This window comes from Callorhinus ursinus, unplaced genomic scaffold (assembly GCF_003265705.2).
Source record: "Callorhinus ursinus isolate GAN/ISIS: 27379988/994484 unplaced genomic scaffold, GSC_fseal_2.0 scaffold24, whole genome shotgun sequence".
Classification (NCBI taxonomy): domain Eukaryota; kingdom Metazoa; phylum Chordata; class Mammalia; order Carnivora; family Otariidae; genus Callorhinus; species Callorhinus ursinus.
This window is the reverse complement of record NW_027397086.1, coordinates 27,007,572-27,020,206: the sequence shown is the minus strand read 5'-3', so window position 1 is coordinate 27,020,206 and position 12,635 is coordinate 27,007,572. Positions and strand designations below refer to the sequence as shown.

General features: G+C 38.6%; 1 protein-coding gene across 2 annotated transcripts in view; it reads left to right on the top strand.

Annotated features, from left to right (window-relative positions):
• The window catches only part of PLPPR1 (phospholipid phosphatase related 1), a 328,325-nt gene that overhangs the window by 211,126 nt on the left and 104,564 nt on the right, over positions 1-12,635 (top strand). For both annotated transcript variants that reach the window (XM_073876658.1, XM_025888648.2), the window contains one exon: positions 1,703-1,812. In XM_073876658.1, the coding sequence (XP_073732759.1) occupies positions 1,750-1,812 (63 nt within the window). In that variant the 5' untranslated portion in view covers positions 1,703-1,749. The remainder of the gene's footprint in view (positions 1-1,702; positions 1,813-12,635) is intronic.

The window sequence follows — 12,635 nt, the reverse complement described above, 5'->3', positions numbered from 1 at the left end:
AATATATGGTGATTAACATAACAATAAAAAAATTAAAAAAAAAAAAAGAAGATGTGGTCCATATATACAATGGAATATTACTCAGCCATCAGAAAGGATGAATACCCAACTTTTACATCAACATGGATGGGACTGGAGGAGATGATGCTAAGTGAAATAAGTCAAGCAGAGAAAGTCAATTATCATATGGTTTCACTTACTGGTGGAACATAAGGAATGGCATGGAGGACATTAGGAGAAGGAAGGGAAAAATGAAAGGCGTGGAATCGGAGGGAGAGACGAACCATGAGAGACTATGGACTCTGAGAAACAAACTGAGGGTTTTAGAGGGGAGGGGGTGGGGGAATGGGTTAGTCCAGTGATGGGTATTAAGGAGGGCACATACTGCATGGAGCACTGGGTGTTATATGAAAACAATGAATCATGGATCACTACATCAAAAACTAATGTATTGTATGGTGACTAACATAACACAATAAAATTAAACTAAAAAGAGAAAATTAAGTTGCCTAAAACTTAAATAATTCAAATACTGTGATTGGTGTGGACTTAATACCACGCATAAATGTTAGGTTTCATCAGAAAATGTTTTAATCAAGTGAGAAATTGATATCTGAAAAAGAGAAGGAAATGTATTATAAAGTTTCATTCTAGAAAAGGTAAAGAGGACTTAAAGCTAGAATTAAGTTAAAAACATTAATTCATGACCTTTAAGGAAAGTGTAGTTGGCCATTTACATGGACTGGCAGTCTCTGTGTTGCTCTTCATACCACAGCCCCTAACAACTACAAGGAAGGATGACACGGAAACAGAACAGACAAAAAACAGTAACTATCAAGAGCAGATACTGGACACACATCAAGTATTGCTTTGGATAGAGAATAAAAAGTGTATTGGAAAATTCTTTTCCTCTGGCCTTGGAAGTTTTTATAGAAGTCTAAAACCTCTACTTGGTTGTTTGGTTAATTTCAATGCTTCTTAAAAAAAATCTAATGCAGGAATATTTTTGGTTCAAAGTCGGACAGCTATTCTAACAAATACTTAAAATAATCCGCTGTTGCCTAGCTACTCCATTATTGTAAAATAAGAGATTTTATTATGGTGTCGATGTTTTGTGTTTGGAACACACACACACACACACACAGCTGAGGGAACTCAGTGAGAGGGATCAGTGATGTATTAATCCAAAATAGTTAATAGCCATGTAGTCAAGGGAGCAAGGGCGAAGAGTAGGCAGGGAAAGAAGTTAGAGATTAGTGCCTCAATACCACCTGTCAGCTCCAAAGGCAGAGGCAAGGGCAGAAACAAACAAAACAGACAAACAAAAGAATCAGGCGCAGACCGAGGAGATCCATGCAGGATGGACAACAAATGTGTTGTAGCAGAAACTGCCTTTTGTGGCATGAGGGCAGTCTCCTGGGATAAAGCACCCTCCAGTTTCATGCAATTAGAATTCTGTCCCCTGTAGCTTTGTGCACAGGGGCTCCCTACCTGTCCTTTAGACTCTAAGACTGTTCATGCTAGTATTTATATTTCTTTTCCCTAGAATGATGACTACTCTGACTTGACTGTACTCCAGATCACTATTTGCATTGTTTGTCTACAGCTTGTTTATCTGGAGGGCAGCTGATATTTTTATGTAAAGACCCAAGGGACTGCTTAACATGTGGTTCTTATACCATGTTACCTATTTCTATTTCAGCCTGGAGACAGTTGGAGACCGTGCAGCCTCACTACATGGTGTAAGAAATGGCTGTAGGAAACAACACTCAACGAAGTTATTCCATCATCCCATGTTTTATATTTGTTGAGGTATGTGTATTTTTTGCCTTTATGGACAAACTGGAATAATAGTAGTTTTGATGCTGAGAACTTGGATTATGTTGTAAAGTTATTTGACAAATTTTGATAGCACAAATACTGGTAAAGAATAAATTATGCAAAGTGTTCCTTGAATGGGAAGCCATAGAACAAGAAGGTTCATCTATGGGGTACAAAATAATTGTGTTTTATTATATTCTTTTTATTTTCAGTAGTGACTTGAATGTATAAACTATGAATGCAGCATTTTAATTAGATCTTTTTTTAACTAAATATCATATTTCAGGAATCAACAAACTAGTTGGTTTACAGATGATGTTGGGCCTTGCAGCCCAAGTAAAGAAAAAGAAATCTTAAAATTGACTATTTCCACTGGGCATTTTTCTTTAGTGGGATATTGAGAGCTTGTGTAACGTGCAATTTCTTCTGGTCATGAATGATTTTGTTGAATTGCTCCAAGTTTGTACCAACAAACGCTTCTCCAGCATCTTCTTGGTTAAACTCCTTACACCCCTTCCCCACTGTACCTCGCTCTCTATAATGTTTGCTCTAGAGGAGACAAGAGCATGGAAATTTTAGGAAGTCTAGAATGATCTGATGCAAAAAAAGAAAAAGCTAGCTACTCCAGGTTGTCTCAAAATAAGATGTCCAAGGACCAACTGTAGCATATTCTTATGGGATCTTTTTGGCTGAGTGTGGAAGGAATGTGCATGTTGATCCACTTAATTACCTATGTGAAAACAGTCAACACTTGAGATAAACCACTAATTATATTAGTAAAAATGTGCTTTCAGTACCTGTGTGTTTAAACCCCTCCTATGAATCAGTGCAACAATATTTTATCTTCTACCTCTTGAAGTAAACTTAGCTTTCAACATAGTCTGTTGGGTAATTTTGACTATTGTGATTTTTGGCCAAATATGTTTGGCTGATCCTTGAGTTTCACTTTACAGAAATCCCTTTTTACTTTAGATGTACAAATATTACTTGATTTATTTTCTGGTGATATTTGTGAACCTGTTTGTATTGCAGAATTAGGTGGAAACAGGACATTAACTTGGGACAGAGATGTTAATATAAGTCAAGATACTTACAGACTCAAACTATGTTGAATCTCTGAAAGGGTAAACAAAAAACTCATCTCTCAACAGAAACACATATTTCTTAATACTCTTCCTTTAAATGGACCCTTTAATTTGTTGTACCTAATACTCTTCCTTTAACTTCCTTTATTCTTGCTTCCAAGGCCAAGAATAGCTCCATTCAGACAATAGCTATACCTTATGTATATCATGGGTTCTAGTTACAATTGTTCATATTGAAAGTATAACGAGGGGGAAAGAGTCCTTTCTCATGTTGCTCATGGGGAAAAGGGGAGAAGGCTGTGGCACCATGTCTGTCTTTGAATATTAAAATCCTTTTTCTTTTGTTGTAAGAAAAATAATTTGTAAAGTAAGCTGGGCGAAATTAGAGAATAAGTCATCTGTCATTATCTTTATCTTCCTGGTAGCAATTTTATTTTAAATTTTCCTAAAAATCAAACAGGAACCAAACCTCAAAGTAAGATGTTTAATTTATTGCTGGAAGGTATATCTCCGAAGATTTTCAGTCCTCTAATGCATGAACGATGAGCTGACTGGTAGAACAAGCAGAAAGAGACATAAATCAGTCTTTCTCTGCCTTAACCTGGCACAAACATAAATATAAATCTAAAAATCTGAGAGAGGAAAGATAGTTTATTCTTTTTCTTGTTGCATTGTCATTCTTATTTTGCATGGAAGCTTAAGGTACATCAGGTGTACAATTTAATGATTCAACACTTACAACACCTGGTGCTCATCACAAGTGTACTCCCTAATATTGCACTGTTAACTAACTGGAATTTAAATTAAAACATTTAAAAAAAAAAGGTACATCAGTGACTTCTCTCAGAAACAGGCAAGAGAAGGAAAAAGAGGAAGTAAAGTAAAATAAACTAGAAATTGAGAAGGGAGGAGGTATATTTCAAGGTGGCTTTCATGGTTCTGCTGTATTTCATCTGTCAAACATTGTCAAACACTGCAGTATTCATTGCAGCATTGTTTACAACAGCCAGGATATGGTAACAACTCAAGTGTCCATCCATGGATGAATGGATAGAGAAATTGTGGAGTGGACACACAATGGAATATTTTTCGGCCATAAGGAATGAAATCTTGCAATATATGACCATATGGATGGAATTTAAGGGCATTATGCTAAGTGAAATAAGTCAGAGAAGACAAATACTGTACGATCTCTCTTACATGTGGAATTTAAAAAAACCACCTAAGTTCATAGATACAGAGAACAGATTATTGGTTGGTGGGGGTAGGAAAAATAGGTGAAGGGGGTCAAAAAGTAAAAAAAAAAAAAGAAAAAGAAAAAAAAATTGGGTGGGGGAAGGGCAGAGGGAAAGGGAGAGAGAGAATCCAAAGCAGGCTGCATACCCAGTGGGGAGCCTGAGGCTGGGCTTGATCTCACCATGCTGAGATCATGACCTGAGCCAAAATCAAGAGTCGGACGCCTAACTGACTGAGCCACCCAGTCGCCCCCAAACTTTTTTAATTAAGAAAGAAATTTTTAAATATTTCTTCTGAGATTGGGCAACAAAACTTTGAGTAAAATCCAGTTGGGGATGGAGGAACAAAACAAAACAAAACAAAACAAAAACACTTACTGTTTACCTATATTATGCCAGGTATTATAACAGGGATATCCAAAAACTTGGTCAAAAATAACTTGGTTAAGGGGACGCCTGAGTGGCTCAGTTGTTAAGCGTCTGCCTTCGGCTCAGGTCGTGATCCCAGAGTCCTGGGATCGAGCCCCGCTTTGGGCTCTCTGCTCGGCGGGAAGCCTGCTTCTCCCTCTCTCACTCCCTCTGCTTGTGTTCCCTCTCTCGCTGTGTGTCTCTCTGTCAAATAAATAAAATCTTTAAAAAAAAATAACTTGGTTAAAATATCAATTTGATCAATGAATATCTTTTCACTATTGCTTCTTAATTATGAAATAATTCAAACAGAGAAAATATAACAGACACCTCTGCACCCACCATCAAAACCAAATCTTAAAATTTTGCCATAGGTGCTTCAAATATTTTTTTCAAGGAAAATAAAATATTACAAATATGGTGGAAGCCCTCCTGTCCTGGACCTGGAAGGAACTGTATCTGTGAAGATGGAGGCTTTATTCCCCTGCATGATTCTCATTCATATTTTCATATTTTTTTCTACATGTTCACATATTCATAATTAATATCTTAGATTTTACATAAATGGTACCATATTGAACTTTCCTTTTGCAACTTGCCTTTTCATTCAGCATTATGTTTCTGAAATTTACCCAGATCGGCAAGCCATTCCTTTTAAATTGTTGCATTTTATCTCATTGTGTGACTACACCAGTGAGGGACAGTTTGCCTGATTCTTTTTTGTTTTCTTAACATATTTTACTCTTGCAACTTTCTTTTGCAGAAAATGTCCTTTTTTCAGTCTCCATGTCCACGTGTGCAAGAGCTTCCCTTGGACTGACACCTAGCAGTGGAATTGCTGGGGCATGATTACATTTTCCAGTTGTTGGCTTCAGTATAAAAACAATTTTGGTACTTTTATATCTGTTTCCTTGATGAAACTTTGTTAAACTCTTTGTTTTAGTCTGTATATTTCTTAGATTTTTTTTCAGATAGTTCTGTCATCTGCAATTAATAGCAGATTTGTTTCTTCTTTTCTGATTATTATGACTTATAAGTAAAATCATATGGTATTTGTCTTTCTCTGACTCCTATTCTTTTAAAGCTTACTCTTCTTTTAAATATATAAACATAACAAACAATAAGATTAACCAATAGCTCTTTGCTTCTCTTAAACTATGATGTTCTTAAGTCACTTTGAGATCTTGGGTGTCATTCGTGATTTTTATATCTTCCTTAATTTTTTTTCACTAATGTTTCAGTCCTGGCTCCTTTGAATTTACCCACATATTCATTTTCTTTGCTCACCATCCCTCTTTTTATTCCTCTCCTTCTTTCTGGGTTTAATTTCCTCATGGAACTTTCAGCATGGGTCTAGTGAATTGCAAACGTCTGTAATATTTATCTGAAATTGTCTTTATATTATAATTAATCTGGAAAGGTGAATTCTGGATTGAATAGTTTGTTCTCCACCCTCAGAACTTCCGTAATGTTAATCCATTTCCCTCTGTGAAGACTCTTCTCTTACTACTGTTCTTGATAGGTCATCCGCATTTCTCTACAGTGGCTTTGACATTTTTCTCTTTCCTTTGGTGGTCTGTAATTTTGGATATGTCTAGGTGTGAACTTTATACTGCCTAGGACTTATTTTATGTCTTGTGTATGAAAAGTCGTGTTTGTACCAATTTTGTAAGACTCTCAGGCATCACATCTGCAGATATCCTCGCTCCTCCATCCTCTCTGTTCTCTTGCTGTATTCAGTATGTAGGATCTTCGTTCTGTATTCCATGTCTCTTAACCCATATTGTTTTTTAATTTCTAGAAGTTCTGTGTGCAGAAATCTGCCTATTATTATAGTGTCCCCATGCTCACCGTTTTTATATTCTTTCAGATTTTTCTGTGTTCTGAAATTACTGGTATTCTAATCCTCATGTGTGTTGTATCTGCCATCTCTAGTTTGTGGTGGATTGCTTCGTTATTTATTTTTGTGATTTTTTTTTTTAGCTCATTGTTTAGCCGAACCTGCTTCTTCTGTAGGATTCATGTGGGCCTTAGATTTTAAGAGTATCTCTTGGGAGGGATTTTGCATGTCTGTTTCTCTTGGGTTTAGGTTTCTCTATTCAGAACCCAAACTTAACAATATCAAAGTATAATTAGCCAAAGTTCACCTTCCTTGTAGTCTTCCTATGCCAATAGGTGGATTTACAAAGAACATTCTTTCCCTGAGTGAAAAGCAAGGTTCAGGAATGCCGGCTTTTACGCTCCAGTCCTCACACCCTGTCCCCATAGACATGAAAGCCCAAACCTTGTCACTGAGTCGGACACGTACCCCTTTCTCTATTCCCATCCGGGTCCACTGTATCATCAGTTTATTGGGTTACCACTCTTGTTTTCAGGACCCTTTTTGATTCAGCTCATTTATGAATGAAAAGGAGAAAAATAGGGCGCCTGGGTGGCTCAGTCTTTAAGCGTCTGCCTTCGGCTCAGGTCATAATCCCAGGGTCCTGGGATCAAGTCCCACATCAGGCTCCCTGCTCTGCGGGAAGCCTGCTTCTCCCTCTCCCACTCCCCCTGCTTGTGTTCCTGCTCTCACTGTCTCTCTCTGTCAAATAAATAAATAAAATCTTTAAAAAAAAAAAAGAAAAGGAAAGGAGAAAAATACAGGCAAGCTAGTGCTTGTAGATGTTCGCAGTAGAATGTTTTCTTGTTCTTTGTTCCATGAATGCGTACATTCATTAGACACCTATTTTTTCAGTACCTATTCCCCCTCAAAGGCATTGTGTGTTTTGCCCTTTTTGCATACTCTGCATGCTAACCAGTCTTCTGTAACTTGAATCTCATCAAGTATTTCCTAAAGCCAGGATTGCTGGGCCACCACTTGACGTGTGTGTGAGGGATGGAGGGTGGAAATTAGAGCCACTTAGTGTCCTCAGTGGAGCACCAATGTACATTTTCTTGGCGATATTTTAAGTATGTGAACATACATTTTAACTGGGGGATGTTTTACTTGTGGCAGTTGGTGAGGTGAGTAGATACCAAGCAGCCCCTAAAAATTCAAAAGTGATGACCAAGGAGGAGGCTGCCTGGGACCCACCCAGAAGGCTGAACCGAAGTAGAGAGGTGCTCTGACCAAGCGGCATACGGCGCAAAAGGTCTCATGGTGATAACAAGATAGGAGAGCATTGCTCTGAGTAATCCCTGGATGTTACCAAAAGAGGAACTAAGATGTCACTGGAGAGAGAACAGAGCTTGTAGATGAAGAGAGTACCTGTAGAAGGTAATGAGCTGAAAGGGAGGAGATCAACAGTGGGAGGGCAGCAGAGTGCATTGAGAAGCATGATCTATAATGGGCAACACAGGTGCTTCCAGAAACCAAGCCCTCCAGTGTTAGATATTCAGAAAAACATCTCTTTTGGATATCTCCCCATGTCTGCCCATCCTTAAACTGTACTTGCCATGCTGACCAGAGCCTCTTAAATGGAGAGCCTCTGACAAGTGAATAGTGATTTTTAAGGGCAAGAATATTAACTTTTCTATCACTAATGAGAGTGAAATCCAAAATCCCTAAAATTCCAAGATGGTCCACGACAGTGTTTCTAACCCACAGCTTTCAGCTCTTGTCGGATCTGGTTCTACTGGAGCGAGTGAGAAACAGCAAATGCTGAACTAGACTAAAGCTGCAGAAAGAGGCAGCAGGAAATTAATAACTTTTAAGTGAACATGGGGACATCTACTTTCACATTGTCATTTTTACCCCTTGAAACCAATAATACGAATTTGTGGTGAGGATAAAGGTACTTAACCACAAACTTGCTCGGCGGGAGGCCTGCTTCTCCCTCTCCCACTCCCCCTGCATGTGTTCCCTCTCTTGCTGTGTCTCTCTCTGTCAAATAAATAAATAAAAATATTAGCTAAGAAAGTAAAAATAGTGATCAAAATAATCAAATATTCTCTGTGTGCATTTTTCATCCTTAGTCCTTTTTTTTTTTCTTTTTCTTTCCCACCTTCCTTACTCCTTCCCTCCTCCTGTCCCTTGGTCTCTCAATATATTTCGGATCCCCTCTCCTGTCTTCCTGCTTTCCTTTGCTCCCCTTTTCTCTCTCTCATTTCAGCAACACTTCTCCCGCTTGAGGATCAACAAAAGAGGATTTCCTTGAGGGGAAAACACACTCAAATTTGTGATAGAAGTATGGTTTTTTTCCCTAAAAATAAAGACTTGCGCTAAGATCTCTCATGCCCCCCCAATCAATACTAGCGTATTTTTTCAAAATATGGAGATATTTTGGGACTGAGATATCCCTCTTGACAAATCTTTCCAGATACCAGTGGATTCTTTTCAAGACAGTTCATTGCATTCTCTGTAAAATCATGAATAACTCAAACAGTCAAGTCTCTTTCAAATATATTCATGCTAACAGCAAAACTCTAAATGGAGCTTAGCTTCCTTGGCAGACAATATTAAGTACCAGGAGTTTGGACATAATAAATGCAATTGTTGCTTGATATGTATAGATGTGACAGTTTTATCATTTTGACGGTTGCTTGTACTTACAGTTTTTATTGCCTGTTTTTGACAACTCATTTTTCTCAGCTGGAACCAACAGGTGATTTTTAGAAATGCCAGCCTGAAGATAAATAATCTCATGAAGTTCTGCAAGAACTTGATGGTTCTGAGTGTCTTTTTTCTCTGGTGCCAGAAGTGAAGGCATTGCTTATTATCATTTTGGGACGATGAGTGCTGTTTCTAGGCCTCTTTTCTTTTATGTGCCTCGAACGTAACAGTGAGTCTTGGCCTTGCCTTCTGCTCTTTACTTGCAGGTGCCAAGATTTGGCAGAGCTGACCCCCTTGCTCCCAAGACTCAGATTGCAACAAAGATTTTTGTGTTTAAGTCACATCTAGAACTTGCCAAAGAGAAAGTATCAAAATCTTGGGCACCTGGGTGGCTCAGTTGGTTGGGCGGCTGCCTTCGGCTCAGGTCATGATCCTGGAGTCCTGGGATTGAGTCCCACATCGGGCTCCCTGCTCAGCAGGGAGTCTGCTTCTCCCTCTGACCCTCTTCCCTCTCATGCTCTCTATCTCCCATTCTCTCTCTCCCAAATAAATAAATGAAATCTTAAAAAAAAATCTTATCCTTAGGCATAAGTAGGATGCAAAGAGAAAGTAAGTTGACATGAAAGGCAGTGAGTTTGTATCTCAGCTTTGCCATTTACTGCTGCTATAGACTCGGATAGCTTCTTTGGACCTCAGTTTCTTCATCTGTGAAATGAAAACAAAAAACAAAAAAGCTTCCTCTTGGGCATTTATTTGAGAAATAAGTGAGTAATGCACCTGAAAGTACTTGCCAAGTAGTAAGTGGTTAATAAATAGTAGCATAAAAATAATTAAAAGTAAAAGCTCCTATCCAATATAAAGCAAATACAAAACCAACAGAGATGAAAAATAGAACTAACCATACACACACACACACACACACACACATACACCAAAACCCTGACCCTTAGAGAGTTTAATGTGCCAGTTTAATCTTCAGATATGCAGCATTGCTGGCCTTAAGGGGATAATGTTTTTAGAATATATATTAAGGTATTATTGGATATGGTTTCAAACAAAGCATTGAAAAATCTGTTGGTCTTTTAAATTACAATGACAGTAAGTTATAAAGTACTTTCCTGTGCCTTTTCTTATGTAATCCCCACTTTGACTAGTGTTTGCCATATGGAGCAAAAAGACAATGACAACATTTAGGTATCTATTATTTTTCACAGTATCAAAATACCAGTGTTGATTTTAAAAAGAAGATATGGTTGCCGTCACCCTTCATATTTGTCCTCAGGTGCTCTTCCAGCTGAGTGTGAGGGTTCCTTGGTTCTTCAGCATTGAGTCTCTTCAAGTTGGGTGTTTGGGGATCAAGGGCCCCATTAAAATAAATTACCATCTGGGGAAGAGAAGTTAGGACTAAGAAATTAGATCTGGTCCTGGAGGACAAAAGATCAAGACAGGAGGAAATATGGTTCTGGGGGGAATCAGATGGTTGGACTCCAAGGGAAGGACTAAGAACTGAGCCTGGGACCTTTCCAGTCCCCTCTTTCTTAAATCACTCCCACCATACCCTCCACCTGTTTTCCTTACTGGTTCTACTCCTTCACTCACCTGCTCTTTCAAAGATAATAAAATACCCAACCCGACCCCGGGGGAAAATACAAATCTCTAATAAGTGTAAGAAAAGATGTGCAGTCTCACTGGTAACCTAAAAATGGTAATGCTAGTAACTGTAAAATACCATGGAAGAATTTTGAATAGGGCAAGGATGCGGTCAGAATGAGAGCCACTTTGCTCTTGTCAGCATTCTAACTCTGCATATATCTCAGGATCTAAGTTCTACAGATTTCAAGTTTTTTTAAGTCTGAAAATACTGGTATGACACCATTAAATACACCATATTTGACATTTGCATGGTATTTTATTATAGAACTGGGATACTGAAAAATATCAATAGGATAATATCGACCCTATGCAATAGGAATACGTCTTCACATTTTAAATTTCAAATGAAGAAACTGAGGTACAGAGAACTTAATTGGCTTGCTCAAGGCCACACTGCCAATAGGTGTTAAAGTTGGGATTTTAATTTAACATAAATTTACCTTATGTTCCTTCCACTGCATCTATGTAGGCATGATGATTGGTCTCATAGTCACACAGAAGAAGTGAACTTTCTACAGTGGAGAACTAAAATAGTACTATCTGATAAGTTCAAAGGCCAGGATTCAAAAATGCAGTAATGTTGAAATGTGAATTTCCATTCCTACAACCTGCCATTCTTTCAGAGCTTGAAGAGTATTACAGACTGTCCCTGATTTACAGTGGTTTGACTTAGATCAGAATGAGAGGTGATCCTATCTCACAGCATATAAAAACATAATTTATAGGAATGTTCACTTACAGGAGCAGGAAGTATAAAATAGCAGTCTGTAGGGAGAGCAGCTTGGCACCATGCACCAAATTGTTAAGACTTTGTATTCCCCTTATGACCCCCAAAAGCACACTATTAATCTATGCTACAGAAATAATCATGGATGTGACAGGTTTTGCTGCAAGATGATTTACCATTAAAATTGTGAATGGTGAAAAAGGAAAGCCTCTACTCTTACACTTACAGGGGGATTTAAAAATTCTTGTCCATTCAAAAAGTAGAACACTGCCTCCATAAAAATGATATTATAGAAAAATATTTAATGCTATAAAGAAATATTCAGATTAGCTAAGGAGATGGGGCTAGAGGGGGATGGGTTCAAAACAGTATAGAATCAGAGTCTACCTGGGCTTCACCAGACTGTGAGTGTAGACAACAGTGACATTATCAGTAAGAACCAAAATCTCTCTATCTGGTGCTCACAGCTGGTCACAATGGATTCCAGCAGCCCCAGGCTTCCCTGGGTAAGCCTGGGATTACCAGCCGTGCTCATGAAGCAGGCTTTTGGCTCTTGTTACCCAGAGAACAAGAGAATTTACATCCACCCCAGCCAGTGCGTATCCATTTCCTCAGGCAAAGGAGCCTCATAAAGGTGCCTCACCCTGCCATTGTTAACATTGTTCACACTGGGGATGCTGATATGTGAGCCACTGTTATGTTCTCTACAAAGAGGCTGGGAAGGAGCCCTGCTCTCAAGCTCACCTCTCACTTCATCACTGAGCATTAGTGGGGTGCTGCTGGGTCTTATGTTTTGGGCTACAGCCCTTCTGTTCACAGGACTCAGACATGAATCCATGTACTTATGGTAGGACCAATACCTATGGCAGGCACATCTGTCTCCTCAACCCTAATTTGCCTTCCATTTTCTCCATGCAGATTAATTCATGGAGAATGTTTTTTGGGGACCATCAGCCTCAGCAACTCCTCAGACATGCCAGGTATGGTAGGGTCATGGCACTAAACAGAGCAGCTTCCAGCCACATAATCTCTCCATTCAAATTCTGCAGTCCACATGTAAAATACGATGCCTTTTTACAAATACGTGTGGGTGCCTATACAGCTGTATGCCCAGAAGAAAAGAGGTATGCATAAAAATCAGTGTTCATTTCTGGGAGTTGGGATTAAAGGTATAT